At 48.6% G+C, this 27,303-nt stretch overlaps 9 protein-coding genes across 9 annotated transcripts; 5 read left to right on the forward strand and 4 right to left on the reverse strand.

Annotated features, from left to right (window-relative positions):
- Positions 1-1,350: 1,350 nt before the first annotated feature.
- On the forward strand, positions 1,351-3,036 carry YALI1_B17695g (uncharacterized protein; the record flags this gene model as incomplete). Its single annotated transcript, XM_500834.3, has 1 exon — positions 1,351-3,036. One exon carries the CDS (start codon positions 1,351-1,353, stop codon positions 3,034-3,036), a length of 1,686 nt encoding a protein of 561 aa, XP_500834.3.
- Positions 3,037-4,253: 1,217 nt separating this feature from the next.
- Positions 4,254-5,129, forward strand: YALI1_B17724g (uncharacterized protein; the record flags this gene model as incomplete). Its single annotated transcript, XM_500835.3, has 1 exon — positions 4,254-5,129. The coding sequence occupies one exon, from the start codon at positions 4,254-4,256 to the stop codon at positions 5,127-5,129; it is 876 nt and encodes a 291-aa protein (XP_500835.1).
- Positions 5,130-7,950: 2,821 nt separating this feature from the next.
- YALI1_B17773g (uncharacterized protein) lies at positions 7,951-9,228 on the reverse strand (the record flags this gene model as incomplete). Its single annotated transcript, XM_500836.3, has 1 exon — positions 7,951-9,228. One exon carries the CDS (start codon positions 9,226-9,228, stop codon positions 7,951-7,953), a length of 1,278 nt encoding a protein of 425 aa, XP_500836.1.
- Positions 9,229-12,424: 3,196 nt separating this feature from the next.
- YALI1_B17805g (uncharacterized protein) lies at positions 12,425-14,167 on the forward strand (the record flags this gene model as incomplete). The annotated part of the gene is made up of 1 exon (XM_500837.1): positions 12,425-14,167. One exon carries the CDS (start codon positions 12,425-12,427, stop codon positions 14,165-14,167), a length of 1,743 nt encoding a protein of 580 aa, XP_500837.1.
- Positions 14,168-15,680: 1,513 nt separating this feature from the next.
- YALI1_B17838g (uncharacterized protein) lies at positions 15,681-16,433 on the forward strand (the record flags this gene model as incomplete). The annotated part of the gene is made up of 1 exon (XM_500838.3): positions 15,681-16,433. One exon carries the CDS (start codon positions 15,681-15,683, stop codon positions 16,431-16,433), a length of 753 nt encoding a protein of 250 aa, XP_500838.1.
- Positions 16,434-16,747: 314 nt separating this feature from the next.
- YALI1_B17853g (uncharacterized protein) lies at positions 16,748-17,224 on the reverse strand (the record flags this gene model as incomplete). The annotated part of the gene is made up of 1 exon (XM_068282086.1): positions 16,748-17,224. One exon carries the CDS (start codon positions 17,222-17,224, stop codon positions 16,748-16,750), a length of 477 nt encoding a protein of 158 aa, XP_068138187.1.
- Positions 17,225-18,039: 815 nt separating this feature from the next.
- YALI1_B17871g (uncharacterized protein) lies at positions 18,040-19,005 on the reverse strand (the record flags this gene model as incomplete). Its single annotated transcript, XM_500839.3, has 1 exon — positions 18,040-19,005. The coding sequence occupies one exon, from the start codon at positions 19,003-19,005 to the stop codon at positions 18,040-18,042; it is 966 nt and encodes a 321-aa protein (XP_500839.3).
- An 874-nt stretch (positions 19,006-19,879) lies between these two features.
- YALI1_B17908g (uncharacterized protein) lies at positions 19,880-22,809 on the reverse strand (the record flags this gene model as incomplete). Its single annotated transcript, XM_500840.3, has 2 exons — positions 19,880-22,660; positions 22,711-22,809. 2 exons carry the CDS (start codon positions 22,807-22,809, stop codon positions 19,880-19,882), a joined length of 2,880 nt encoding a protein of 959 aa, XP_500840.1.
- Positions 22,810-24,600: 1,791 nt separating this feature from the next.
- Positions 24,601-27,297, forward strand: YALI1_B17927g (uncharacterized protein; the record flags this gene model as incomplete). Its single annotated transcript, XM_500841.3, has 1 exon — positions 24,601-27,297. The coding sequence occupies one exon, from the start codon at positions 24,601-24,603 to the stop codon at positions 27,295-27,297; it is 2,697 nt and encodes an 898-aa protein (XP_500841.2).
- Positions 27,298-27,303: the final 6 nt, after the last annotated feature.

A 27,303-nucleotide genomic window follows, 5' to 3' on the forward strand; every position in this document is an offset into this window, starting at 1 on the left:
AATTCGTGACAAAAGCATTGATCTTATCACCCCAGTTTACTCTCAATCGCTAACCGCCTCACTCAATTGGATCAAGAAATTTTCACCCAAGCAAGGGGTGAATTCTAAAGTCAGAACCGTTGGAGAAATGAGACAATCGGCAAGCAGCGATTTAGCAATACGCTGAGAATCGTAGCAACACTGTCAAGGATGTATGGGGAGATTACGATGGAGTTGATCGAGGTGCCTAAAATCCGATCTTGGAATCAATCTTTAGCATGTCCGTGGTCAACATTCTCTGTTCTCTGTTCTCTGTCTCATAGTTTCTTAGTCCAAGTTGCTAATGGATTACACTGCTAACATTCCAGGAAATACTGAGAAGTTACTCTATCCGACACTCAAAAGACTGTCTGTGGAGCCGGAAGCGGAGTTGAGAATGGTTCAACACACAACAAGACAATGAAACCCAACTGGTTCAACCGGCTCAACAAGCAAGTAAGAGTATGTAATGTAGTTCATCGGCACTACTAACCTGTTTCTCGACCACATGCAGGTTTTTTTTTATTTTTTTTATTATTGGTAGAGCGCTTCTGCTTGTAGCATGTACAGTGCGCATGAGTTTGTGCAGATTGACCGTGAGGCGGGTTCCATGCCGAACCGAGGTGCAGTGCATGTATGAGATTGCTACAATGAGGGAGATGTAAGAGACTTCCACAGGAATGCAGCAATGACCCGGATCACTATGGGGGTTTTGAACCCGATTTTGTCAACTACTGGTACTGATAGTGTCTTTTTCATCTTTGTTCTCTTGACCACTCCCTTCTCAATCATACCACACTCAAAGTTCAACTTTCATTCACTTATCTTTCTTCTGATGCAAGGAGTCAGCAGGGCAATTCACGGAGGAGGAGCGATGGAGGTGAAAGAAGTATTTCGGAGAGAAAAATAATAGCATGAATCAACAGATACAAACAATCTGTTTGTATTTAGTCAGTAAATACTCTATTATCCACTATCAATACCTCCATATCTACCTCCTTTGCGCATGTTCAACTTCCATTTTCCAAAAAAGCCAATTTCACACTCTTTACTCCTCCCAACCTTAGCCCATATAGCGAGACTTACCCGGCCGTGACTGTGAAACGCACAAACGACGCACTCTTGTATTCTCTACACTGCACCTCTGCTTTCTTCATCCGGCCTTTATACGGCTTCAAGCGACTCGAAACGACTCAAAAACAGCTCCCTCCAGAATAGACATCTGACACTGACGGCTGTCCGCTTCTTGAACCGTTTTTTGACTGTTTTCGCCCTCCTTTTCCTCTATCTCCTGTCACTGCACGGTTCTCAACCCACCACAAAGCTCTCGCCATGGTGCCACAAAAAGGCCTGGCGCTAGTGCTGTCGTGTGCAATGGCTTTGGCTCAGCCGGCGCACGCCCCCGAACAGCCTGTACACGCACAGTCGTCGCTGTTGTATTCTGCCGGCAGCGCAGATACCTCTCGACTCATCCATCACGCCGAAGTGCTGCATCAGACACACAAACATCTGGCCGCTTCCGAGAGCGGCGCCCCTCCTAAAAAGCGCTTGTCCGAGCAGCATGTTTTGGAGGGAGCAGCCCCTTGGAAGAAATGGTTGTTTGGAGGCAGTGACTCCTCTTCTGTGTCCGACAACAAGAATCCCCCCAAGGAACAGCCTCGTCCTGCCCACGCAGATCTTGACTTTTTGCAGCAATACGACGATGAGGTCGTGCTGCGATTTACATGGTCGCAGCCCTCAGACAAGGCCCACTTTGCCAAGGCCGTGCAGGGTCTGCTGCTGGACGTCTGGCGAATGTCGGCCACCGAGGCAGACGTCCGAATCCAGTCCAGCAGAGTCAAGGATCTGTACCGGCTGCTGCCCAAGAGCATGCGCCAGGATGTGCAGTATTCTACTCTAATCCCTGACCTGGCTCGAACCGTCTTCTCCTCTTACCCCGACAAGAGCTCCAACGATGTTTTCTCCGCCAAAGTTGAGCAGTCGCTCAAGAGCGTGCAGGGCTCTTCCTCTGCCAACAACATCAAGACTGCCAACAACATCAAGACTGCCAACAACGACCTCGTGTCCATCAACGAGGTCTTTTTCCAGGACTACCGGCCTCTAGAGACAATCTACCATTGGCTCGAGCTGCTGGAGGTGGCCTACCCCGAGATCATCCAACTCAAGGATATCGGCCACACGCACGAGGGTCGGCCCATCCGAACAGTGCACCTACATGGACCCAATGCCCGACCCGACCGGTCCAAGCTGCTCGTCACCGGTGCCATCCATGCCCGTGAATGGATCTCCACCTCCTCGGTGTTGTATACCATCTACGAGCTGGCCACCGGCTACGGGAGCAACCGCCAGCTGACCGAGTTCGTTGACAAATTCGAGTTTATCTTTGTGCCCGTTGTCAACCCCGACGGATACGTCTTCTCGTGGGACTCGGACCGTCTGTGGAGAAAGAACAGACAGCCCACCGGTGTGTCTTTCTGTACCGGCCTAGACATCGACCACTCGTTCGGTTACCAGTGGCACAAGACCCGGGGCACCCCCTGCTCCGAGTCTTACAGCGGACAGGAGCCTCTTGAGGCTCTGGAGGCCAAGTATTTGACCGAATTTGTGTCCAACCACACTACCGAGGTTGGCACCTTTCACGGTTTCTTGGATCTCCACTCCTACTCAGAGGAGATCTTGTATCCTTACTCTTACTCGTGTGACCGAGTCCCTCGGGACTTTGAGAATCTCGTCGAGTTGGCTTACGGTCTAGCAAAGGCCATTAGAATCACCTCTGGCAAGAGATACGTTGTAATGCCTGCCTGTGAGGATCGAGACCTGGTTGGCGACACCGAAAACGGCGGTGGATCGATGCTGGACTTCCTGTATTCGAACCACTGTGCCTGGGCATTCCAGGTTAAGTTGCGGGATACCGGCAATTACGGTTTCCTGCTGCCCAAGAAGCAGATTCTGCCCACGGGCCAGGAAATGTTCAACTCTCTGCGATATTTCTGTGACTTCATCCTCAACCCTGAATAAGGGGAATACATGGGTGGCATGCACAAATGAGCAGCCCTTGAATTTTTATATAAAAAATGCTATGACTTATGACGATATACAAAAAAGCAAAAAAAAACGAGTTTTATAAGTTACCATTGGGCCATAAGAGGAATATGGGTATATATATTAGACCTAAGATGAACATCATTTTCCAACCATCCTTTGTCCTTCGTTGTCACCACATGTATAGAAGGGTGCTCATAGATCCGCCTTGACCGAAATTTTTTGAGGGTATGGATACGCAACTAGTAGCTACACTGGTTGGGTGGTTTACCTACCGCACATGTTCGCACGTCTTGTAATTCTTTAGGGTGTGAGTAGCTACAAGTACGATACCAGTACATACCCGTAGCTGGTAGCAGCATAAGAGGAGGGTTTCTTTGCACTTCTATACTGAGATATTGTCCCCACAATAGCAGCACCCATTACCGTCTCAGACCAGTGCAGTAACGTGGTGAAGTCATGTTGTACTCGTACAATATCGTACAAGTACAATACGTACAGTACAGTACACTGTCCTTTAGGACGGCTGTACTTGGGGCTCCGTTGATCCGCTGGCTATAAGAAATCCTCTTTCTAGACTAATTAATACAAGTGTACATACTGTACTGTACCCAAAGTACGATCCAAGTTAGCCGCATTAGTCAATGAAAAATGAAATGCATCTGTAATGTCGTCGAAAACGAACTCACAGAGATATAACCGGGAAAATCAGTTGAATATTCTCTTTTGGCCTTCCAATTAAAATCTAGACTCGATTCGATCACTCCAACGTGGGTACACATCATGGTCTTAATCATACAGTTCGAGTCTGGAGCTACAGTAGCTTACAAATACAGTCCAAAGTGCCATTTCTAATCCACGACCCCCACACCCCCACTCCTGAACATACAGGCCAGTAGTGACGTAATTTCTACTGAGTGGCAAGTATTGAGAGTGTTCCCCTCTCAATGTGGCCTTGGACCAGCGCACAAGTGGGGAACACTCTCAATACTTGTCCCCAGCCCTCTGCAGAATCGGCGCCGGACAACCGCACTGTGCGGCTTGCCTCCTCTTTTGTGCATGGGGTCAACCTTAAATTATGAATCAAAATATGGAACTCTAGAGGGATCAGAGAGAATCCAACAGGATCTACAAAGTACCCGGCAAGACACGGAAAGAAGAAAGATAACAAACAGGTCTCTCATACTCACGCCATGTACTTCAAAACACTCGATACAATCAACTCGGCGGTGGCTCCAATAAACATCGACATTGACCGCTACCTCAAGGCGATCTTCCCCTTCAACATCGTGTCCCATATTCCGGACCCTATCAGACATGTCATGGGTGGCCGGTCGCCGGAGCAGCCCAAGCAGGCGCCACCCAGTATGCTGCTCAAGAGCTGGTGGACGCTGTTCAACAGCTTTGCAGGACTCATTGTTGCCGGAGCCACCATCAAGTACGGTCCGTACTTCGTGAATGGACGTCACGTTCCCGGCCTGGCTCCGTCCTCTGGAGCCACGGCAATTCTGATCTACAACGCTCTGGAGGCTCCTCTGGCTCAGCCCAGAAACGTGTTTGTGGGCACGGTAGTCTCCTCCATCATTGGCGTGGGTATCTGCAAGCTCTTTATGCTGGGAGACAATGAGGACTATCTGTGGATCAGCGGCAGTCTGGCTGTGGGAATTGCTTCCGTGGTCATGAGTCTCACCAAGACCATCCATCCTCCTGCGGGTGCCGCAGCTCTATTGGCATCCATCACTCCAGACTTTAGACACCTTGGATGGAAGTATGTTGTGGTGCAGGTCGTGAGCATGTCGCTCATGCTGGCGGTCGCCTGCTTGCTCAACAACATCCAGATGGTGTATCCCATATATTGGCTATATCCTGGGCCTTCCAAAGCTCCTGTGGCTGTCCCAGAGCCCGAAAAGAAGCCTGAAGAGCCGCCGAAATCAGAACCCGCTTCAGAAACTGACGACACGACCCTCACAGTCTCGGCAGTGGGAGTGAACTCACCCATTGAACTCACAGAAGCCGAACAGCTGGTTCTCGCAGGCATCCAAAGACGTTTGGCTGATGGTCTGCCGTAGCAGACACGGCTAAACTTCGATTGATTGATCTCATCACACTAATCAATGCATCTAGAGTCTTTCATTTCTTTCCATATCATTAATAACATTTCTATGCGATATACGGGTGTTCAGTGAATACTGTAGCCGTTAATTATGGCACGTGCCAATGTAACACAAACCAGAGGGGATATCCGCAGTTTGGCTCTCTAAAAGAGAGTCAAAAAGATCAATGGCTATAGTCTGACACTTCACAAGGATACTCCAAGTCATCATCTTCTATAGCAGAATTACAACTGTATCCATAAAGGTTCACGCTGGGCTACAACCCAACCCAGTGACAACAATAATCGTTTCCTGTGAAGACATCTCGTAATGACCCTTGAAGTGGAATTTGCAGTAATATTCAGTCACTTGAACAAAATCTGTTCAAAATCTTCTTCAAATCCAGGGTGCGGACTCGTAGACAGTCTTCGTTTCACACCGCCCCCCATAAAAATTTGTCAAAGATCATTTTGATAGAAGCATGCTAAGAAAGCGGAAACACAGCAAGACAGTAAGTATATACATATGTCCGATATAACCATATCTGTCTCAGACTCACTTCTCTCAGAGAATTTCAAGTCTACTCACGTCCGCTTACAGTTGTTTTGTACTTAGCCAGCCCTCTCATTTACTTCCTTGAGTTAGTTTAAACGAGAAAGGGCCATTCCGATGTATTTCATGGAACACACTCTCCGCCATTCAACTGACAGAAAGATAGGTACTTTGCCAAAGTATTCTCAACAGCTCTTTAGAAATTATATTGAAGTCATTACTCAGTTTGCTTTCCTCTCACGCAACCAATACCTTCTATTCTCTGCTGTAAACACATGGTGCAACCTCACTCGGCACCTCACGCGTAACATTACAGTAATATCAGTGCGCTCTGACGCAGTATATATTACCTGTTTTGGTATTAATCATAAACAAACCAACTTACAGACTACAGTACTTTAGATATTGATTTCAAGCCTACAAGTGTTACTATAGGCAACCCACCTGTAGATCATGACTTGTAGACTCAAGCTCAGAGGCAGGAATACATTTCCAGTAGCTGTGTTAGAAAAACATCATGGACCGGTGATACGCACAATCCTCTTCCTACAAGTAGGACACTGCTTCTTCAAACATGTCGACGGATATATAATGCCTCTTGGTAAATACTATGCTATTACATTTACAATAGTCCCTCTAGCATCATGCATGCCAGCTTGCAAACTAGCCCACTCAATTAGTCATATCCGTAGCTCCTTGAACATCTCAGTTATCCCTTTTTAGTCTACTGCTAGCGTTGGGGTTCCACATCGGGGTTTCTACAATTAGCGTGGCCGTAACGCTGACGTTTGGAACTGCTCTGTTTTAAGTCGCATGAAATAATATCTCAGCATGGATCATCGCATGTTCAGGGGTAACTAATCTCCGTAAATGTAAGAGCAATATTTTCTGCTGACTGCTCGTGGGCACTATAAATAGACGTAGAAATATTATTGGAAACAGTCTAGAACATTGGGGAAAGATGTGGATTAATAAAACAAAGTGGACATCGGGCATAATGGAGTTCTGCACAAGCTACAGTGCACCCATTAGCATGGTATGAGAGGTGGATAGATAACAAATGGGGCCACTTTCAATGTTTTACAGTACCTTCATTTTTTGCTCAAGTGGTGGTATAGGCAGCTCTTGTTGTCCTCTTGCTCTACAGTACTTGTAGTTCTTCTCCTGGGCGGACGGTGGACTTGCAAGTGTAGAGCTCGATTGTTTGTACAGTAACAGTATTACTTGGGAAGCATCAACTAAAAATTGAGAATATATTGACTCCCAGCTCACACTCAACAATGTTAGGAGTATCACTCCTCTAATCTACCAACTCATGTATCTCCTCCAAGCTACAAGTAGGTACAGTTCATACTGTAGACAACCATGCACCCCCTTTCCAGCCAGGCTACAGTAGCTCAGTAGAACCTCGCTTCCACCTTCTCAGCTCCTCCACGACTCCTAAACCACAGCTCAACTCACCCATCCATAAACAAAGTCATAAAACGTTGTGTATGGATGACTCAACGCATGGACAGGATTACGCGCTACTGTACCATATCCGTACTACAAGTTAGATTCAGACTAAAATAGTGTATTCGCCAATTAATACAAATTAGTGGCAATAAAGGGGCGCCTGTAATTGAAAACGCGTTGGCCTATCGAGACAACATCAACATCATCAACATTTCCATTATGTGACTGAGAAACATGAATAAGAGTGCATCCCGTCGTGTAATGTGGATGTCAATGGTGCTCCAACTACTTGCTACTTGTACTTGTAACTAACTATAGCTAGAATATTAAGGAGTGCATCAAAACCAGATACAGTTGCCCTGGTAGAAAGACTGACCTTTGTATGTAAGTACGAGTGTACTGTACACTCCATGGGCCCCACAAGTTAGCGTCTGTACACACCGTTGTCTACCCAGAGCAATGCATCTCAACATTATTTGTAGCCCAAGGCCACTGTACAGGTGCCAGTACATACCAACTACAAGTACATGGTCGAATGTCGAATACTTTTCAATCCAGCCCATCTATTCTGTCTTCATTTAGTGAAATTAGAAATGAAATTAATTATGAGTATATAATAATAAATTAAACCGCGATGGCGGGTGTGTTTTGTTATTGTGTATCATCAGGGTGCAAGGATTCATCCTCAGCACCAGACTCGGTTCACAGATCAAAACGTAGTCTTGAAGCTCTGGCTCGTCCCCAACTGTCGGCAGAGCCAGTCGTGGGGAAACCTTTCTCAGATAGCTAGCTACCTCTCACTGTTCATGGGAGGCAGCTTATCGTCAACCAGGGACGTGGTGCTACTAGACCGCAAGCTTCGTAGATCCTGGTGGGACGATCGTCGCGCATATGGCGAGCCCTCGGCAGATGCAGGACGTTCAGGAACGTGGTGAGGAGGCTGTGGCAGATGTGAGGCACTGTGGGATCCCGACCGGTACGAGTACGGCGATGGAGATGAGTAGACAGGCATGTGCATGGGAGGTGGACCTGCGACGGACCCGGGAGCTCCGGGAGGCATATGCATAGGAGGGGGCCCATGAGGCTGATGCTGTGGATGTTGCTGGTGGGGCATGTGGTGCATGGGGGGAGCCTGATGTTGATGATGGTGTTGAGGGGGAGGGCCGTGGGTGTGGGTCTGGGGAGGTGCATGGCCCTGGGGGGGACCAGGTCTGTACCGCAGGTTATACACCTCTTCCTCCAGAGCTGCAATGTACTCGACCGCCTTCTTGAGGATGACGGCCTTGGACAGCTGGGTTCCTCGGCAGTAGGGGACTGCGTTGCGCAGTTGTTGAAAGCCTCCGTTGATGTTTTCTCGCCGTCTTTGTTCCGACAGAATGTGTGCGTGTCGCCTGGAAGAGACGCTCGTGGAGGAGGGCAGGGTGCTGATGATAGGGATGCTGGGGGTAGCAGGTTCCAGCTGCTCCGTCTTGATGGCCGTGGGAGAAGCAGGTTCATCGTCGTACTCGTAGTCCGGCATGGGAGGTGGAGGGTAGTTTGAGAGCGAGGAGCCTAGGGCAGCCATGGACTTTGCCTTCCGTAGCGACTTGGGCGGTGACTTGGAGATCTTGAAGTTGGATGTGCTGCTCTTTCTGTTGAGCGTGGGAAACGTCTCTGCCGTTGGCGGAGGCAGTTGTGGCACCGAATGCGTCGGCGAAGTGGCTGTGTTCAGTGTCTGGTTGACAGGACTCTGACCTGGCGAGGTTCCATTAGACATGGTTCCGTTAGAAGAGGTGGCTCCGTTAGTAGTTCCATTCATTCCGTTCACGCTCGCAACACCATTGCTTTCACCAACGAGGGCAGCAGTCATCTGATTGCCATCCTTGTCCTTCGGTTGTCCATTATTAGGACTGTGTACCGGACTAGGAGGCAACGACGTCTTCCATCCACCGGGGGCTGTGGTTATACTGGGAAGGGCGTTGGCCGAGTAGGGTCTCAGGGGACCATGGCCAGGTGATAGGTGTGGGTTAGATAGCTCTGTGGCCGAGCCTGGTCGAGGAGGAGGCAACACAATTGATTTGAGGTCCATGTTGAGAAAAGAAGTGACGTGTGTATGTTATGTGTCGAAAAGTTGTTGGATGTCGTTGGCGTATAACAGGACAGTGTATCTTTCTGTGTTGGTTCTGGTTGGTGTTGTTCGTTGAATGTCGTTACCGTTAACTGGTAGCTATGTCTGTGTACTGCGTGTGTACACTCTGCTCTGGCTAAACAGCCGAAGGGTGGAATATATCGAGGAGCTGAAGCGGATTCAAGCGTTTGGAGGTAGTAGATGAAGATATCTCCACAACAAGAGACGCGAAGACGTGTGTGCCACGCAGTAGCGGTCCAACTTTAACGCCCAAAGCAGTAACATTTAGGGTTTGAAGCGGGACAAGGCACTGCCTGAAAGAGAGTCAGCGGCCTGAAAGGAGCCTGAAAGCAGCCCGTCTAAAAGTTTATTTGAAAAGGTTCACAAGGAATGCATTTTAGGAATGTGTGGCATTTGACGGGGTGTAAGAGCTGACAGGCCCCAGCTACCAACATAATAAGGATATGTGGTTATTTCTAACTGCTTGAATATTCTTAGTATCGGCTTTTTTCCCACATAAACGTCCCTTATTGCACCCGTTAAGGTCCAAATTATATCCCTTGTTCTGTCCTCCTCCACCTGATCAACCTTAAAACATGTGTTAAGGGGTTGCAAGTCAGGGGCTAACTGTGTACTCGTACTTCTTTGTGCAGTGTGCACCCTCTTATTGCCTGCTCTGGGTTAATGTGTTTCCTATTTGGGACGCCAAAATTAATACAAGTTGTGTGTGCCGCCTGATGGGGCGTAGCTAGGTGTCTGAAATGGGGCACTAGATAGGAGGGTAGGGGTAAAAACGACCTCTCGTATTTGCTTCCACGGCCTCAAAACGCCTCTGACAGGCCCTCATCCCTTGTTCGGAGCCCCATCCGACCTCCGAGATGGACATGTGAAATTGCGCATCTACTAGCTGCAAATATAAATAGCTGGCAAAGCTAAAAAAGTATAAAAAGCACGGTGGGAGATATATTTTCTTTTGGCCTGGGACCACAGATTGATATCACTGTGTGCATGAGCATCCATGAGCACCTCCTTCGTGAGAAGCGCAGAATACGAAGAAAGAGACGAGCAGAAAATTATCGTTGGCCCATCGTGCTCCAGCGGACTAGTCCCATTTTCGGACCCTCCGCGGCCGCCTACGACCCTGTATGTAGGTCCGTAGTAGGTCTTCTTTGTGCATACTCCACAACCCTACACCGGATCACTGACGTCATGTAAACACGTGTCGGAGTAGGAGAGTTCACGATTGACTTTAACGCATGGCGTACAACGCACAAATGGTACAGTGAGTGAGTGCAAGAACAAGACGTACACCCTGCGGTACACACGATCCAATTTATTTAATACAGTGTGAGTACGAGGAGTAACTACTGTAATGTTTAACTAGGGCCCCCACACTCGCAATAGTACAGTACAGGCACCACTCCATGGGCGGCTCAAGTGGCTACAGGTAGCACCTCTTTCGTCGTCACATTAGATGTACAACCATATCTCCAGCAATACGTGTTTTGCTTTTTCTTAGACTTCACAGTCGTGGGTGCAAGGTGCGGAGGGTGGGAAAAGTGCTCACTTATTGACCATACCAATGCCAAGATGATATTGGCCCAGTTTGGAGATACTTGCTACACGGACACTTGCTGGTGAACAACTCTCCCATGACCCCTGTCTCACCGGGGGTCTCACTGCTGGTTGCAAAGGTCGGTCGTCTCAGTTCTCCATGTTTCATCGTGTGCACCCCAACCCAATGATGAGCAAAAAAAAAGCATGGACTTGTAAAACTAGCACAAGTAAGACATTCCATGTCCGTAACCAGCTAGACTGATACCGCTTTAGGCACCTCCCTATGTACATAAACTGCCTGTAGGGTGTGGGGTGATAACAATGGGTGGGCCAACAAGGACTACTCCAATAGACGCGGTGTTCACAGGCGAATACGACAGAGCCTTGATGCCAAGGATCGAATTCATCTCTTCAATAGTATTAGTTGGCCAGCCGTCGGGAGTATACAACTCATACAGTCAACAGCACGTGCTTCTGAAGAACACATCTGATGACTTTTGCCGTTGCTTTTTCTAGTCTCGTAATTACTGTAGAACGTTTCAAAGCCAAACCTCGCTTAAAAGCAATAACGTGCTCCTTAATAACCCCAAGCAGCCACAGTATCGTTAGTTTCTATTGTATCTCGCGTACTAATGCACTTGTAGTAGGCCCCGCTACAAGCACAAGCAATTAGGGTGTTTGCCACCGCCTCAGGCTGGTGGCCAAGGCCGCCTTTTGCTTCGACCTGTCCACACACACAGAGCCGTATAGTAGGGTTAGTGTCTGTGCGTAGAGTTGAATTGGGTAATAATTGACCGGAAACGTGTCACAGTAGCTCCCTCGAACTCGTCATCTGACCTACTTCATCCCAGCACTATGCTCATCTGCCTATATGCTCGTGTAATTGTGTGAAAGTACAAAACGTACAGTCGCTTCAACGTTATCATATCCGATAATTTCCCCAAATTATAATGTGGTCACAGGGTCAACACAAGATCATGTCAAGTATATACAGTAGTAATCTCGAAATATTATCTCCATTAACGACCACTGTCGTCACATGACTGTCTCATTTCTGTACAAACAAGTGTCGAAGGTGGAGTAAATATCATTAACTGGAGCCCTGCCCACCAAGAAGACGACTTACTGCTATTTCCACTTTGGAACCAAAATAAACCAATTATGACCATGTAGTAGGGCGCCAACATCCCCTCCTGTTACAGTACAGTAGTTTCTACTCTTCTGCATCGCGTCCTTGTCCTACATTCAGTCCTTTCGTCATGTACATACTGTACATTCGAGTATGTTGCCAGAATGGCACATGCTACTTGTAGTACTGTACCTGATACAGTGAACTGTACGACAAGGATAATGAAACAACCTCATTGCGGCAGGTACCAGTCCATTAACGGCTCCACAACCAACTCACTGCAGTGTAGCAATGCCCTTATTCGTCTTTCCCATACCGGATTGATCCATGCTCAAAAACTCAATATGCATCGAGCATTCGTCTTGCCATTTGTTTGTGTGTGCCTGCTTTTTCGTTGCCTTCGCAATTATAAACTCTATTTTGCCCCCAATATGCATCTATGTTAAACCTCCATGAGAACGAAACATAATCATGACCTTCTTCGATTCTGACGATGACGGCCTGTCAGACATCAGCGAGACCGACCTGTTCGACGCCCTGGATTCAGCACGCGAAAAATGCTTGTCACGTGGCGTAAAGACTCAGCCGCAACCAGCCAGACCTCCACCCATACAGGCAATGCCGCCACCAAGGGCTCAACCACTCAGGAAGCGATCACCGCCGTCATTTCTACCCCGATCACGTGACGTCAATCAAGCACATTTTAACAACAAGAGTGAATCGCGTGACCTTAACTTGCCGCTGCCAGGGAGCCTCCCGTGGACTGCCAAGTACCAGCCCAAGAATGCATCTGAGATCGCCATCAGTCCCAAGAAGTACACGGAAATCTACAACACCATTCTAGAGTCGGTGACCTCTGCTGTGGGACGGGTAGTCATTCTCAGTGGACCTGCAGGTTCTTCGAAAAGTACAGCTCTCAATCAAGCGATCATTGATGTGTCCAAGCTTCTCAATAAATCCCCCGCTAAGATTGAATGGAGTAACCCAGCTCATATCTACCAAGCACCATCAGCTCAGGCATTCCACAAAGCTGTTTCGGAGTACATGTTTCTTCGTCAGGACGACTGTATGCGTGTTATTCTTGTGGAGGATCTCCCTAATATCATGCATGAAGGTACCCGGATGTGGTTTCGACGGGCTGTGGAGGAGTACTTGAACTATTTACCGGAAGAAAAATTGGCCCCCCTGATAGTTGTGGTCTCGGAGAACGACAACAACGAGGCTCAATCGTTTGCAGAGTCGCATACAGTCGAGAGTATCTTCTCTCGTGACCTGTTGGATCATCCCAGAATCAAAAGAGTCAAGGTATCGTCTGTGGCCAAAAGTTTCTTACGAAAGCCGCTGCTGGAGATTGTTCTTGCTGAAGCTGGTTCCAAACACGTGTCTGTGAGCTCTACCAAAGCGGTTCCTCGGAAGCTCACTCTCGCACCTAAGAGTATCTATGGTCCGTGTCTGGAGGTGGCCTATGTCCTGGGTGACATTCGGTCAGCCATCAACGCCCTGGAGTTCTTCCATAGGTCTACCGTGACCTCTAGCGGGGCTACTTCAGCTGACTACATTCGTCCTGATCAGGTATCCTTTTTCCGGGCCATGGGTCGTGTCTTCTTTGGAACCAAGAAAGACACGTCTCAGATCGACCACGACATTATAGGAGGTCTTCTGGCTCAATGGGGCGACGATCTGGGAGCTCGGAACAACATTGTCGACTACCTGTTTGCCCTGGCAGTCAGGGTGGGTATTACTACTGACATTAATTTCATCTATCAGTTGTCTGAGACCAGCAGTATTGGCGCAATGAACGCATCTGGCAAGCTCTCGTCTGCCGACTCCATTGAGTACTTGCTGAGGCAGCTGCATTATCTGTTCAACCAGAAGAACTCGCCCAAGCAATTTGGAACAGGAAACCTCTTCAAGCAGGGTATAGATGCTAGGAGAACGGCATTGGAAACACGCAAAAAAGTGGACGAGAAGATGCATGCGAATCATTGGACGTCTCGTCAGGATATCGTTCTGTTCGAAGACTTCTACACCAGCAAGATCCGTAGTAAAACAAAGTCGACAAAGGCAGAGACTGATACGAAGGAGGAGGGGCCGATTTTTGAATTAACTGGAAAACCGTTCACATCTCTGGCTTCTTTGGGAGACAAGCTCGATCTCGAAGACGACTTTGATCTGATGGAGGCTATGAATGACAGCGACGATGAGTGGATGTAGAATGTGGAAAGGAAAGTATTTATTTAGTTATTTATTATTGCATTTGTTTTTACGGCAATCGATGTATTGTACTTGCAGTGTTCGTACAGTTTGTTTATTCTTGTATATAAGAGACCCGTAACACCAAAGCTACCTTATATACCACTTGCACTGCAGTACAAGTAGTGTCCGATTTAAAGGACAGCCGTTGTTATTACGGCTTTTGAGAGTCCTAGCCTATTGTGCTTATCATCTCCAAGTTTTCTTCACTCCTGTTCTTGACTTGATGATAATACTATGGAATTGTGCATCCTCACAGTCCAAGTCACGAACGCCGTTATCGGAGCACGAGTCCGGCTCTCACAATTTAGGCTTAATCGACAGATGCGATCTTATTTTTTTTTCTCGACCTCCACTTCGAACGTTTGTCTCTGAATACTTCGCAGATCTCTGTGCATCGCGGCTAATTCCGATGCCATGCGAGAGAGCCGCAGAGTCAGTTTGTTCACAGTAATTACGGATAGAATTGATCTGATATTGTATCGTGTGATCTCAATCGAAGAACATGACGTCACTCGTGCGAGTTAAACTCCGACTATAACTCTCGCAACTTCCTCTCGCAATGTCTCAACTTACCCGGCGATAATTAGAAAATTTTACAGAAGGCGAGAATAAGGTTGTGATACAGAGTGTCTGCATCAACTAAGGTCCCACAAAGTCGACAGAGTTAGTTGACTTTGCAAGTACTTGGGCCTCTTCGATCCGCAGATACCTACATAATATGACCGATACATGTACAAGTACAGTACAGTATGTACTCGTGACCGAAGTGGGTTGAGGGAGTATTTATCAATCAGATGCAATTGCCCGTTCTTAGTCAAAGACAGGAGATAAGTGGGAGAAAGAAACGAGACAATCCGATGTCGAAAAAGTAAGAGTTAGAGTATGTACTTTACAGGACGTTACTCGACGTAATTACACACTATAGAGAAATTGAACAACCGAGTATTACGGTATGTACAAGTACTGTTGAAGAGATAAATGAAGGTGTAAATAAAGCATTTGTGGCCCGAGAAAAAAACCAAAATGCTTTATGAGAGCATTGACCGGACGATTCAACTACTGGTACTAGTACTTGTACGTATAGTGGTAAGCACACCTACAACACGGTTAGCACGGCTGAGTTTGCTCCGGAACTACAGCCACAGTAGATGTTCTAGCACTTTAAGTGGAGTGGAGAAAAGTCGTACGAGAAGCAGGTTTTGTGTCCCATGACTATGTCATCTTCTAGGCATCGTTTCAGCTGCTGCTAGGCTCATAATAGCCACTAGGACGTTTTTTTGTCAGTAAGCGCCAATCTTATCAATCTCATATTTAATCTTTTCTTTTCTTCGCCCAGTGCAATACTGAGTTGAAAGTTTGGGAGGAATCTGATTTTGACAAATCTGATTCAACGCACTACAGCACAGCACCAGCACACACACTTGACCCACCACTCACTTGAGCGACAACAGATACACAGACCCAGTGCAACATGTCAGTCGTGGAAATCACCAGCGACTCGCACTTCTCCGAGCTCACCAGCTCGCTAGCTCCCACCACTCTGGTGGCCGTCTACTTCCACACTCCTTGGGCCGCTCCCTGTGCCCAGATGAACAGCGTTTTCAAGTCGCTGTCGACCCTCCATTCGTCGGTGCTTTTTCTGTCCGTCAACGCCGATGAGCTGCCAGAGATTTCCGAATCTTTCGACATCTCGGCCGTACCCTACTTTGTCATGCTCAGGGACGGCACCATTCTCAAGGAGTTGAGTGGAGCCGACCCCAAGGAGCTGGCCGCCACTATCAGCGCTCTGAGCGAGAGCGACGCCAAGCCTGCCGAGTCTGAGTCGGCCGCCGCCGCTGCCCCCACTTCTTCTACTGCTGACGCCCCTGCCAGCTCATCCACAGACGCTCCCGAACCCGCAGAGGAGACCGAAGAAGAACTCAACGCCCGTCTGGCCAAACTCGTGAAGGCCGCACCAGTCATGCTCTTCATGAAGGGCACGCCGGCAGCTCCACAGTGCGGCTTCTCACGACAATTGGTCGCCATTCTCAGAGAACATCACGTGCGGTTCGGCTTTTTCGACATTCTCAAAGATGACGCCGTGCGACAGGGCCTGAAAAAGTTTTCCGACTGGCCCACCTTCCCCCAGCTGTACATTGGAGGCGAGCTGCAGGGCGGTCTGGATATCGTCAAGGAGAGCATTCAGGAGGACCCCGAGTTTTTCGAGAAGGCTGTTGCTGAATGAAGAAGCGGCATGACGATATTTGTATGAGACAAAATGGCTAAGCGATGAAGCATACCCTGTGCGAGTGTCCCCTCTCATGCAAAAAGGCAAGGATCGCAAAACTGAAATGATGAGATGGATTATAATGTAGTTATGTTGTTAACAATGATGGATTTGTGCAAACTATTGCAAGCATGCGGAGAGGAAGGTAGAAATGGAGTAGGCAGTTGGCGGGTGTCGATAATGGTTCGGTTTAACCAACTGGCAGGTACAATGCGTCATGTAATGAGAATGACTTGTCTGGTGGACCTGTATCATTGTGGGATTCGTACCCTTTATTGACACCATGCGGCTTGATCTACAGTATCTGTTTGTGCGGCTGCTGTTTTCAAAGGTACTGTACGTGAAGGCTGTATCCGTTGTGGACATCGATAGAACTTGAAACCAGTTGGCTTCTCTGAAATGCTGTGTGTACGGTACAAGTACAGTATCGTAGCTACCCACTGTTCATAAATGGTACTAGCGTCTATTCGAACGTGATCTACGAAAAAGGTCGCTAACTGGAGGGCAGTCGGGAAGTGGCAAGGGTAAGGACTTCGCAGACATCTTCGCCTACCTACCATATGTTGTCTCAGCCAATTTCGTGCAGTCTTTCGCAGTATTCCACTGTGTTCGTGGCCTGTTCTGTGCACACACTCTCTCAATTGCACGAACCATGGATCTCTGTTTGAACGTTCAAAGAGACTACTCGTACGAGAACCAGTAAAATCAGAGCTATTACGTACCATTGCGGGGCGAATAAAGACGGGCATGCCGTATTGCAGATACAAACGAAGACAGGCGTTAACAAGATGCGCTGTTCCGATAAGCTCATCATCTCACTGTCCATACAGAGACAGCACATATCTGCTTACCCCTACCCAACTCTCTCCTCTCACAACCCACCCAGTAGGAAATTCCACCTGCTACCTACAACATGTGCAGCTTCAATTTCTAATTCATCAGATGCTTTTGATTTAGTTGGCTTGGATCTCCCCTCAGGCGGCTGCTGTTTTAATGGGCGCTATCAGTTGTGGAGAGTGGCTAGCGTAGGATGCAAGCACTCAGTCGCTAGTATTGGCGCTAGTGGATTATCTGATAATCAATATGATGAGGGGGGAAGGCACTAGTATTTGAGATTATCTATTTAGTTTTAGCCATTCATATAATAGGTATTAGTAATGTCAACTAAAGGGTTTTGCCGTGAGGGTCAGAGACAAGCGTGTATATGTACAAGGTCGAAAGCAGAGCAATGAGACTTCCGCGTTGATTGCATGGGTGGATTTGGTCTCCGTTACGAGTAGTCGTACTTGTACTCGGGGTTTACAGTACAAGTAGGCGTTTGTCCTTTCTCATTTGAGCAGTTTGTGGTGTTGCACCCATGGTGTGTGCTCAGTCTCAAATACCAATCCATAGTACAAGTACAAGTATGCATGTGGTCTCTTTCACGACGTTTTCTTTCTCAGGTTTCACTCGGTATCGTACGATACATGACTTTTTCTGGACTCGCACTTATCACAATCTTCTAATAATCTATTAATAAAAAACGTTGATTATCTAACTGTATCTTACAGGTACACCAATTCCTCTACCAGTAGCCAGGGTGCAGGAAGTCGAGGTTCTTGGCAACAGTTGCGTCTCGAGCAGCGGGAGCAGTGGAAACGGCAAACTTCATGGATCCGTCCAGATCGTAGCCAATGGACTTGTCAGCAAGGGCCTTCTCGAGGGGCTCAAGAAGAGCCTCGACAACACCGGTAGCAGACTCGGCGTTGGCAGTGAGGTTGGAGACAACCTGCTCAACAGTGACAGGCTCCTCGTCCTCCTTCCATGCGTCGTAGTCGGTGCTCATGCAGATCATCTGGTAGGCGATCTCGGCCTCCTTGGCGAGCTTGGATTCGGGAATGGCAGACATGTTGATAACGGCTCCGTTCCACGATCGGTAGAGCTGTGACTCGGCTCGGGTCGAAAAGGCCGGGCCCTCCATGCAGACGAGAGTCAGGTCCTTTCCGGCCTTGGCCTTGGTGTGGATCTTATACTTGGAGTTATCAAAGGCCTTGTCGGCGTGCTCGGCCACAAGTTTTCCCAGAGCAACGTCAAATGGCTCTCCGAATCCAACGTGGCCAACGAAACCCTTCTCGAAGAAAGACGAGGGTCGAATACCCTTGGTTCGATCGATGATCTGAGTGGGGACAACAAAGTCTCGGGGGGCAATCTCTTCCTGAAGAGATCCAACGGCAGAAAAGGCAACAATGGCCTTGACTCCGACCTTCTTGAGAGCAGCAATGTTGGCTCGAGAGGGAACGTCAGTGGGGGTCAGATCGTGATTGACACCGTGTCGGGCAAGAAAGGCCACAGGGAAACCAGACTTGGTCTCGGAGATGGTGATAGGAGAAGAAGGCTTGCCCCAGGGAGTGTCGATGTCGATCTGAGCAACGGGTGTCAAAGCTCCGAGCTTATAGAGACCGGTGCCACCGATGATACCGAGAGTGACGGGCTTGGAGTAGGAGCTGGCAAGAGACATTGGAGTGGCAACAAGATTGGGAAGGAAAGCCATGGTGAACGGGTGTTTTAAAGCGAATTAAAATTTGAGACGCAAGGTAGATAGTGATATTATAGGGATCAGGAGTGATGGACCGTCGTGATTTTTTGACCAGCGGTTCAATTGCTCCTAATTATTTGTTATTCAAAATTTCAGCTTGGTGCCACTTTTTTCCGTCCCGTTACATAGATCCTCTTGCAACGACAAAACACGCCCACGTGCCTAGGTTAGGGTTGTCGAAATATTAGACTACATGTGGAGAGTGTGGAGACGATCATAGAAGGGGAAACTGGAGGACGACATAGTTGAGACGGCTCTCGAAACGTTCTCGATAGGGGGAAAAGACAGTGATTAATAATGACCCTAATATAAGCTATTTGGTTCATTCTGCTATTCTCTGTGCCGCATCGTACCCTTCACCTGTCATCACTATAAGTACTGGTGTCTTCTCATACAATGCTTGTGGTTCCTTTGCTGCATATTTCACAGTGGCTGTGTGGCGCATGACGTAATATTATAGTGCTGTACAAGTATACACTCTACAAGTAGTACAAGTTCAGTCAGGATACCATGAACTTCTGCCTACAAAGGTACATTATACTACAAGACGTATTATCAACTGAACTGTGTATTGGCTGCTTTGGTCACGTAATTCGAGTGCTTGTTGTAAACGTGGTCTACAGTAACTACAAGCGCGGTATCATACTACCTTGTAGATGAAGGATAACTACGCTTGAACTTGGAAGTAACAATGTCTATCATTACTGTTACCTTTGCTATACCTACTGTATGGTGTACTGTGACACCTTCTCATCATATCTCTACTCCAGTATCCAAAAACATGCATTATTCTAACATTTTCCACCCAAACAGCCCTTATGGGTTCTGCTTAGTATCCAACTCGCAGATAGTTGATGACTCCCTGGCAGTACTTGACAATATCCTCCATTCTGTTGGACTCGTGCTGGTTGAGCTCCTTCCATCTGGTCAACGACCCCTTCAGAGGCTCACAGGGCTGCTGCTGAACCTCGTCCTCCTCTTCGTCCTCAACAATCTTAGGGTTGAGAGCAGACATGATAACGTCTCCATGGCAGCGCAAGAACATGTTCATCCATGCCTGGCCCAACTCGTAGTTGGTTCGCTTCTCTAGAACAGCTGCCATGGCGTCCACAAACGCAATCAGCTCGGTGTATGGAGCCCAGGAGTTGAGAGATCGGATCTCGAGATCGGTCTGGGCAGGAGACATACCCGCCAGATGGTCAATGAACTCATGGTACTCGCCGGACTGAGCAGCCTCTCGGAGAAGACGAGAAAATGCAGATTCTCCAATAGCATCGAAATTAGAGGGGACAAGTCCATCGGGGCATGAAGTAGCCTCCTCGGGCTTCTTGTCGGCACCGGTAAGCTGTAGGAAGAAAGGAGCCTGCTCAGGAGCCTTGGGGGCCTCCTTGGGCTTGTTTCGCATCTTGATGGTGTCCAAATGCACAAGAGTGTTCATCTTGGAGGAGGGAGCAAGAGACAGGGTCAGCAGAGACTCCTCGATCTGGGCAATCGAAGCAGCCAGACTCTGATCCTCTGTCTCGGTCTCCTCAAAGGCACCATCCACAACCGAGGATTGAGCCAGAGAGCCGACGGCATCAATCTGGGCAACCTCAGAAGACTCAATCTCGGGAGCAGGAGCAGACGAAATGTCTACAAACTGGCCCCGGTTGGACCACAAACACACACCGTTTCCGGTCACGTGAGCTGTGGCTAGCCAGTCGCCGTTTCTGCTCATCTCGACGTTTGTAGCTACAGTGTCGAGTCGAATAACATCGATACAGGCTCCAGTCAGCAGATCCCAGGTGCAGATGGTCGAGTCGAGAGATGCTGAAATAACCCACTTTGCATCGGGAGAAAAACAAATGTCGGTGATTTGGTTGGCGTGTCGGCCCTCCAGAACTCGAACCACTCGCTTGGTGATGGTGTCGATGACCACGACGGAGAAGTCGTCCAGAGCACAAGCAATGAGATCTGACGAGTCATGCAGAACCAGCTTGGTGATAGGAGCAGCGAGGGTCACAGTCTCGAGCAGCTTACCAGTGTGGAAGTCGTTGAATCGCACCTTTCGGTCCAGAGAAGTCGTGATGACTTCTCGGTTCAGCGAATCAACCACGATGCCTGTGATGGCCTTCTTCTTGGGGGTACCCTGTAGCTTGCGTCGCAGGATGCCTGACTGCAGGTTAAAAATGTCAACGGATCCAGTAGCAGATCCAACCACACCAAAGTTACCACACTGAGTCACAGTCACAGTCTGTGCGATGCCACCATCTGAAGTGGGCAATCTGTGAGCTCCAACTCGTCCTCGGTGTCCGTCCCAAGTCTGTGCCCAGTTCTCGCCCTTGTGAGTTGTCAGAATCGAGTCCCATTCCTGCTGTCTAAGCGAAGTCTGGGCTAGAGAAGTGACAGGAGGAAGTTTGACACGCATCTTTTTAGAGGGTCCGGCAGCTCGAGTTTTGCTGGCGAAAGGGTTGTTCTTCTGCTCCTCCGTGAGCTTGGACACCTGTGAGAATTCCTGGTTCTGAGCATCCTTTCGGAGCGAGAAGCGCCACATGGACGCGTCTCCGGAGGCTGAGACCAGAAAATGGGCCTCTTCGTCAACAAACTTGATCGATGTGGGGGGCGCACTGTGACCAGCTCGGTGTCTGAGGGCTCGCGGAGGTGCAATGACTGTTTTGTTGGACTCCGACATGACTGGATCAAACACCCATTCTCGCAGAGAGTTATCTCCACCGCATGTGAGGAAAGCTGGCATTCCGGGCAGGAAGACCAGCGATGTGATTCCTCCCTCACTCTCCTCGTGAGTCTCTCTCAGCACGTGGAGACGTTTCTGGGAATTGAGGTCAAAGAAGAAAGCATCTCCGGAGGCGGTTCCGACACCCAGATGGGCAAAGGAGTCCGACCGGAACGACAAGCAGTTGACCCGCGAGCCGGTGTGAAAGGCCATGAGTCGCTCACCCAGCTTGAGGTTGTAGACGTGCACCTTTCCGGATGCAGTTCCCACTCCAATGTAGTTCACAACGGGAGCGTCAACAATGGCGGTGATCTCGTCGTCAGATCCAATCTCGTTGGTGGAGAAAACAACTTTGCCTGTTCGAATATTCACCAGCAATAGAGACCGTCGAGTTGCCACCACAATCTTGTTGAGGTAGGTGGGGGGATGGATGATGGAGTGCGCAGCTCCCACAGAGTTGGCGAGAGTCACGGTGGTGTAATACTCAAACGGAGGGTCCAGCTCGTCTCTATCTTCCTCCTCGTCCTCGTCGTCAGACTGCTCCTCCTTCTTCTGGCCTCGCTTGAAGACAAAGATCTGTGAGCTGTTGATGGCCACCAGGTTCTCTCCGAAAGATCGCACACACACTAGCTTGTCCTTGGTGTCGCACTCCAGCTTGTACAGTAGCTTACCACGGAAGTAGACGCCAATACAGTTGTCCCAGGTGGCATAAACGTAGGGTCGGTGGAAATGAAGCGACTGGATGGGCGCGGGGGTCTGAGGAGAGGTTACAAACATGAGATGGAGCGTCGAAACATCGTAGATCTGAACGGCTCGGCCCACACTGCATGCAACCAGGAAGTTTCGGCCGAAAGATGACACGGAAATAGGTGTGGAGTTGGCAACATGTCCAATAGTCTGTGTTAGTTTGGTGATGTTGGGTGTAGTGATGGGGGTGTAGTACTCACTCTGAAAGGCGTGAAGATCTTAGAGGGGGTTCCGACAAGTCTGTCACGCACAGTGACCTCGTCAGACTCCACTCTTCGCTTTTTTTCAATCGCAGGCATCGTTTTAGAGCGGGTGTCGGAACGCTATGATTTGTGTGATGCAGCTTGGAAAAAAATATTTGGGTCGTGCATGCCAGAAGTTTATTTGGATGGGTCATAATCTGTACAGTATATGAGGATATGTAAGAAGTTAGGATGAGATGCAGAAATGATAGTAGAAGTATACCGAGAGTATTCTTCGTGTTCTTTTTTAGTGATAGTGGAAATAACTGGTTCTGTTTATATTTTCAAGTTGGGCGATAGAGTTCGGTTTCAAGTGAAGGGAAATTTTTGTTGGATTTTTAGTTGGTACTTGAAGGACTGTCTATGAAAAATGTACGTACGTACTATAAAAATAAGTACTACTTGTGGTGGTGTTTATAAAATACAATAAAATAAAATAAAATAAAATAATGCTCCTCTTTGTGCAGCTCTGTAGCATTGTTAGCATCAGTAGTGGACACTCGACTCTGAAACATCCGAAAGGCTTTATATATATAATATATATATATATATATATTATATAATATATATATTCTACAAGTAGCACATAGAGCACTCAAAGTACAAATAAGTACATACTGTATATCATACTGTATGGTACTTACAGTGCTCTGTCTCACTACAAGTGTGCTCGTAACAATTACTTCTAAGTAAGACGTGCAAAACTATATCGGAAGATCCAAATTGGAACGACTGGTGGAAACGATTAATAACAACGGGATGTGTGCGACCCAGCAACTTGAGATGCCGACACTGTCTATATAGAGCCCTCCTTCTACACCACTGTAACATTTGGCCTTGCGCTCACGATACGTCTGTCTTCTTTGCATGTGAGCGGCAACGAAACTTTGGCTCCACAATAGCGAGCACGTGGATAGATACAATGGAGTAGATTGAGGGGACTGTAAAGCCACTATTGTGGGGTATTATAGTAGGTGGGAGTTTATTGAATTGGAGACAGACTGAGAATTGGTCATTCTATATCTCAATCTGTCGATATCACCCAGTATATATCGGCTTAAGGTCTTCTGTGCTATGCTATATCAACCCACCAAACAAGGCGAAGCTGCTGCATAGACGATCGAGCTGTGGAGACGGTATCGTACAGTAGATAACCGGAAGAACTCAGATGGGGGTGGCTTGCCAAGAGTATACGTCACTCACTCATAAAACAAAAGAATAACTACAAGTGGTCTAATCAATTTTACCACTCCAAAAACAGCCAGAGAACATTTCCCAATCAGCTGCTTGTAGCTCCAGTCCAGTAGAATGGCTCGCTGCACCACGCTGCCTATGCATCTGGTGTTAGCCAAAACCATAAGCAGCGAACAGCACAAACGGGAGTATTAAAAGTTGTTTTACCAGAGACCGATGTCGGATCTTAAAAGGTCAATCGCTGTAAAACTTCCTTTGAAATCGATTTCTTTTTTTTTCATCTTTCTACCCCCTCTCCTTGTCATCCAAACTCCACCCCAGAATCATTGCTTCGATATTCCCAATTGTCGAGCGCAGCATTAGTCTGAACCCTAAAGCTGATCTCGTCGACATCGGGTCTACCTCTCACACATCTTCACACCACCCACCACACCCCCCCCCGTGGAAAAATGTTCAGAACCGTCTCCGACCGTGTCGGCCTCGGCCCCCGCATCCTCGTACGAGCCCTCGGACTCGTCCATCTCCACGTCGTCAATAAAGGCTGCTGTTGAGGGCCGAGCCCGACGGTCCTCTTCCTTCTCTAGCATCAGAGCTGCCTCTGGTACCCCCGACCTGTCCAACCTTCCCAAGATTGGCAAAATTGGTGTCTGTGCGATGGACGTCAAGGCCCGATCCAAGCCATGTCGGCACATTCTCAACAGGCTGCTGGACACGGGCGAATTTGAAACCGTTGTCTTTGGAGACAAGGTGATTTTGGACGAGCCCATTGAGAACTGGCCCACGTGTGACTTTCTCATTTCCTTCTTCTCATCCGGTTTTCCCCTCGAAAAGGCCATTTCCTACGTCAAGCTACGAAAACCCTTCCTCGTCAATGACCTCATTCTGCAAAAAGTGCTGTGGGACCGACGTATCGTGCTTGACCTGCTCGACTCGGCCAATGTTCAAACCCCTCCTCGTCTCATTTGCACCCGAGACGGAGGCGCAAAGGCCGACCCTGACCTGGCCAAGAAGCTGGCCGAACACAATGTCATCCTGACTCCCCAGCCCAAGTCCGAATGTCACATGGTTGACGAGGATACCGTCATGGTGGATGGCAAGACCATGACGAAGCCGTTCGTCGAGAAGCCCGTGGATGGAGAAGACCACAACATCTACGTCTACTACCCCAAGTCGTCGGGAGGAGGAGGTCGACGACTATTCCGAAAGGTCGGCAACAAGAGTTCAGAATTTGACCAGGATCTCTGTGAAGTCCGGATGGACGGCTCGTACATTTACGAGAAGTTTATGGACACCGAAAACAAGGAGGATGTCAAGGCGTACACTGTTGGAGCCCATTACTGTCACGCTGAGACCCGAAAGTCCCCCGTTGTCGACGGTATTGTCAGACGGAACACATATGGCAAGGAGCTGCGGTTTGTGACCAAGCTGACTGACGAGGAGATCAAGTTTGCCAGCAAGGTCTCTCAGACCTTTGAGCAGACTATTTGCGGTTTTGATCTGCTGCGTGCCCAAGGTGAGTCGTATGTCATTGATGTTAACGGTTTCTCTTTCGTCAAGGACAACCACGAATATTACGACAACTGCGCCCGAATTCTGCGACAGATCTTCCTGCAGGCTAAGCAGCAGCGAAACAAGGACCGAGCCATCGCTAACACTGCTCCTCAGCCCGAGAAGCACCAGTCCTGGGTTCTCAAGGGCCAGGCTATTGTGATTCGACACGCAGACCGAACCCCCAAGCAGAAGATCAAGGTCTCATTTAAGCATCCTCTCTTCATTGATCTACTGAAGGGTCACAAGGAGGAGGTTCTTTACCGAGAGAAGGATCGTCTGATGGAGGTGCTTGAGACTACTCGACGGGCCACAAGGGAGGCTACTGACGAGGATCCTCAGAAGATGGCTAACCTGATCATTGCTCTGGAGAAGAAGATGGATTTCCCCGGAACCAAGGTCCAGATCAAGCCCACAATCAATAAGAGCACCGGCGAGGTTGAGAAGGTGCAACTAGTGGCCAAGTGGGGAGGAGAACCCACTCATTCGGCTCGATACCAGGCCCAGGACATGGGTGACCAGATGCGTCAGGATCTCATGATTGTCAACAAGAACCTGCTCAAGAATGTCAAGTGTCTCTCATCTTCTGAACGACGAGTCATTGCCAGTGCCAAGATTTGGGCAGCTGCCTTCCTAGGTGTTGAGGAGGTCTCTGACGACTTCATTGTTGTTCGAAAGGGTCTTCTTGATGATTCCAACGCCGCCAAGGACCTCATGGACAAGGTCAAGAAGGAGCTTAAGCCTCTTCTGCGAAAGGGAACCCCACCTCCCCCTCATTTCACCTGGCCCGACAAGATTCCCGAGCCCTTCATTGTGTTGCAGCGGGTCGTCGAGCTCATGAAGTACCACCACAAGGTCATGGAGAGAAACTTCAACAACCACACTCCCGAGGAGGTTGAAGCCTTTCAGACTCGATGGTGTTGCCAGGAGACCCCTTTCTTGTTCCGAGAGCGATGGGATAAGCTTTTCTCCGAGTTCACTTCGCCCGACAAGGTCGACCCTTCTCGAATCTCCGAGCTATATGACGCTATGAAGTTCGATGCACTGCATAACCGACAGTTCCTCGAGCGAATCTTCAAGCCCGATGAGAGTGTCGAAATTGCTCCCCCTTCGTGCCACATCCCTAACGTCTCTGCTCCCGAGCTGTCTTCTCTTGGAAAGACTCCTCTTGTTACGCCTACAAGTGACGACGAAACCAAAACATCTTCCAACGGCAAGTCGCCCCAGCAGACTTTCTATGGCCCCCAGTACGTGCATCTTCGAGAGCTGTACCGACTGGCCAAGATTCTGTTTGACTTCATTTGTCCCCAGGAGTACGGTATCGAGGACAAGGAGAAGCTGGACATTGGTCTGCTGACGTGTCTGCCTCTGCTCAAGGAGATTCTGTCCGAGCTCAACGAGATGAAGCAGGCCGAGACTGGAGGTGTGATTGCTTACTTCACCAAGGAATCTCACATCTACACCCTGCTCAACATCATCTACGAGTCCGGCATCAACACCCGAATCGCCCGAAACGTGATTCCCGAGCTGGACTACCTAACCCAGATTGTTTTTGAGCTATATGAGAGTGTAGAGGCGGATGAGTATGGCGAGAAGAAGTACTCCATTCGACTGTCAATCTCGCCTGGATGCAACACCCAGTCTCCTCTGGATGTTCAGCTGGACTCAAAGCACTGCATCTCTTGTATTCCACGAGTCGGTCTCACTCGACATTTGGACCTGGATCTGGTCATTGGCAAGCTGCAGACTCGTTTCAACCGGGTGTCCATGCCTTCCAAGTTTATTCCCGTCAACATTTCTTAAACGAGC

This window comes from Yarrowia lipolytica, chromosome 1B, assembly GCF_001761485.1.
Source record: "Yarrowia lipolytica chromosome 1B, complete sequence".
NCBI lineage: Eukaryota > Fungi > Ascomycota > Dipodascomycetes > Dipodascales > Yarrowia > Yarrowia lipolytica.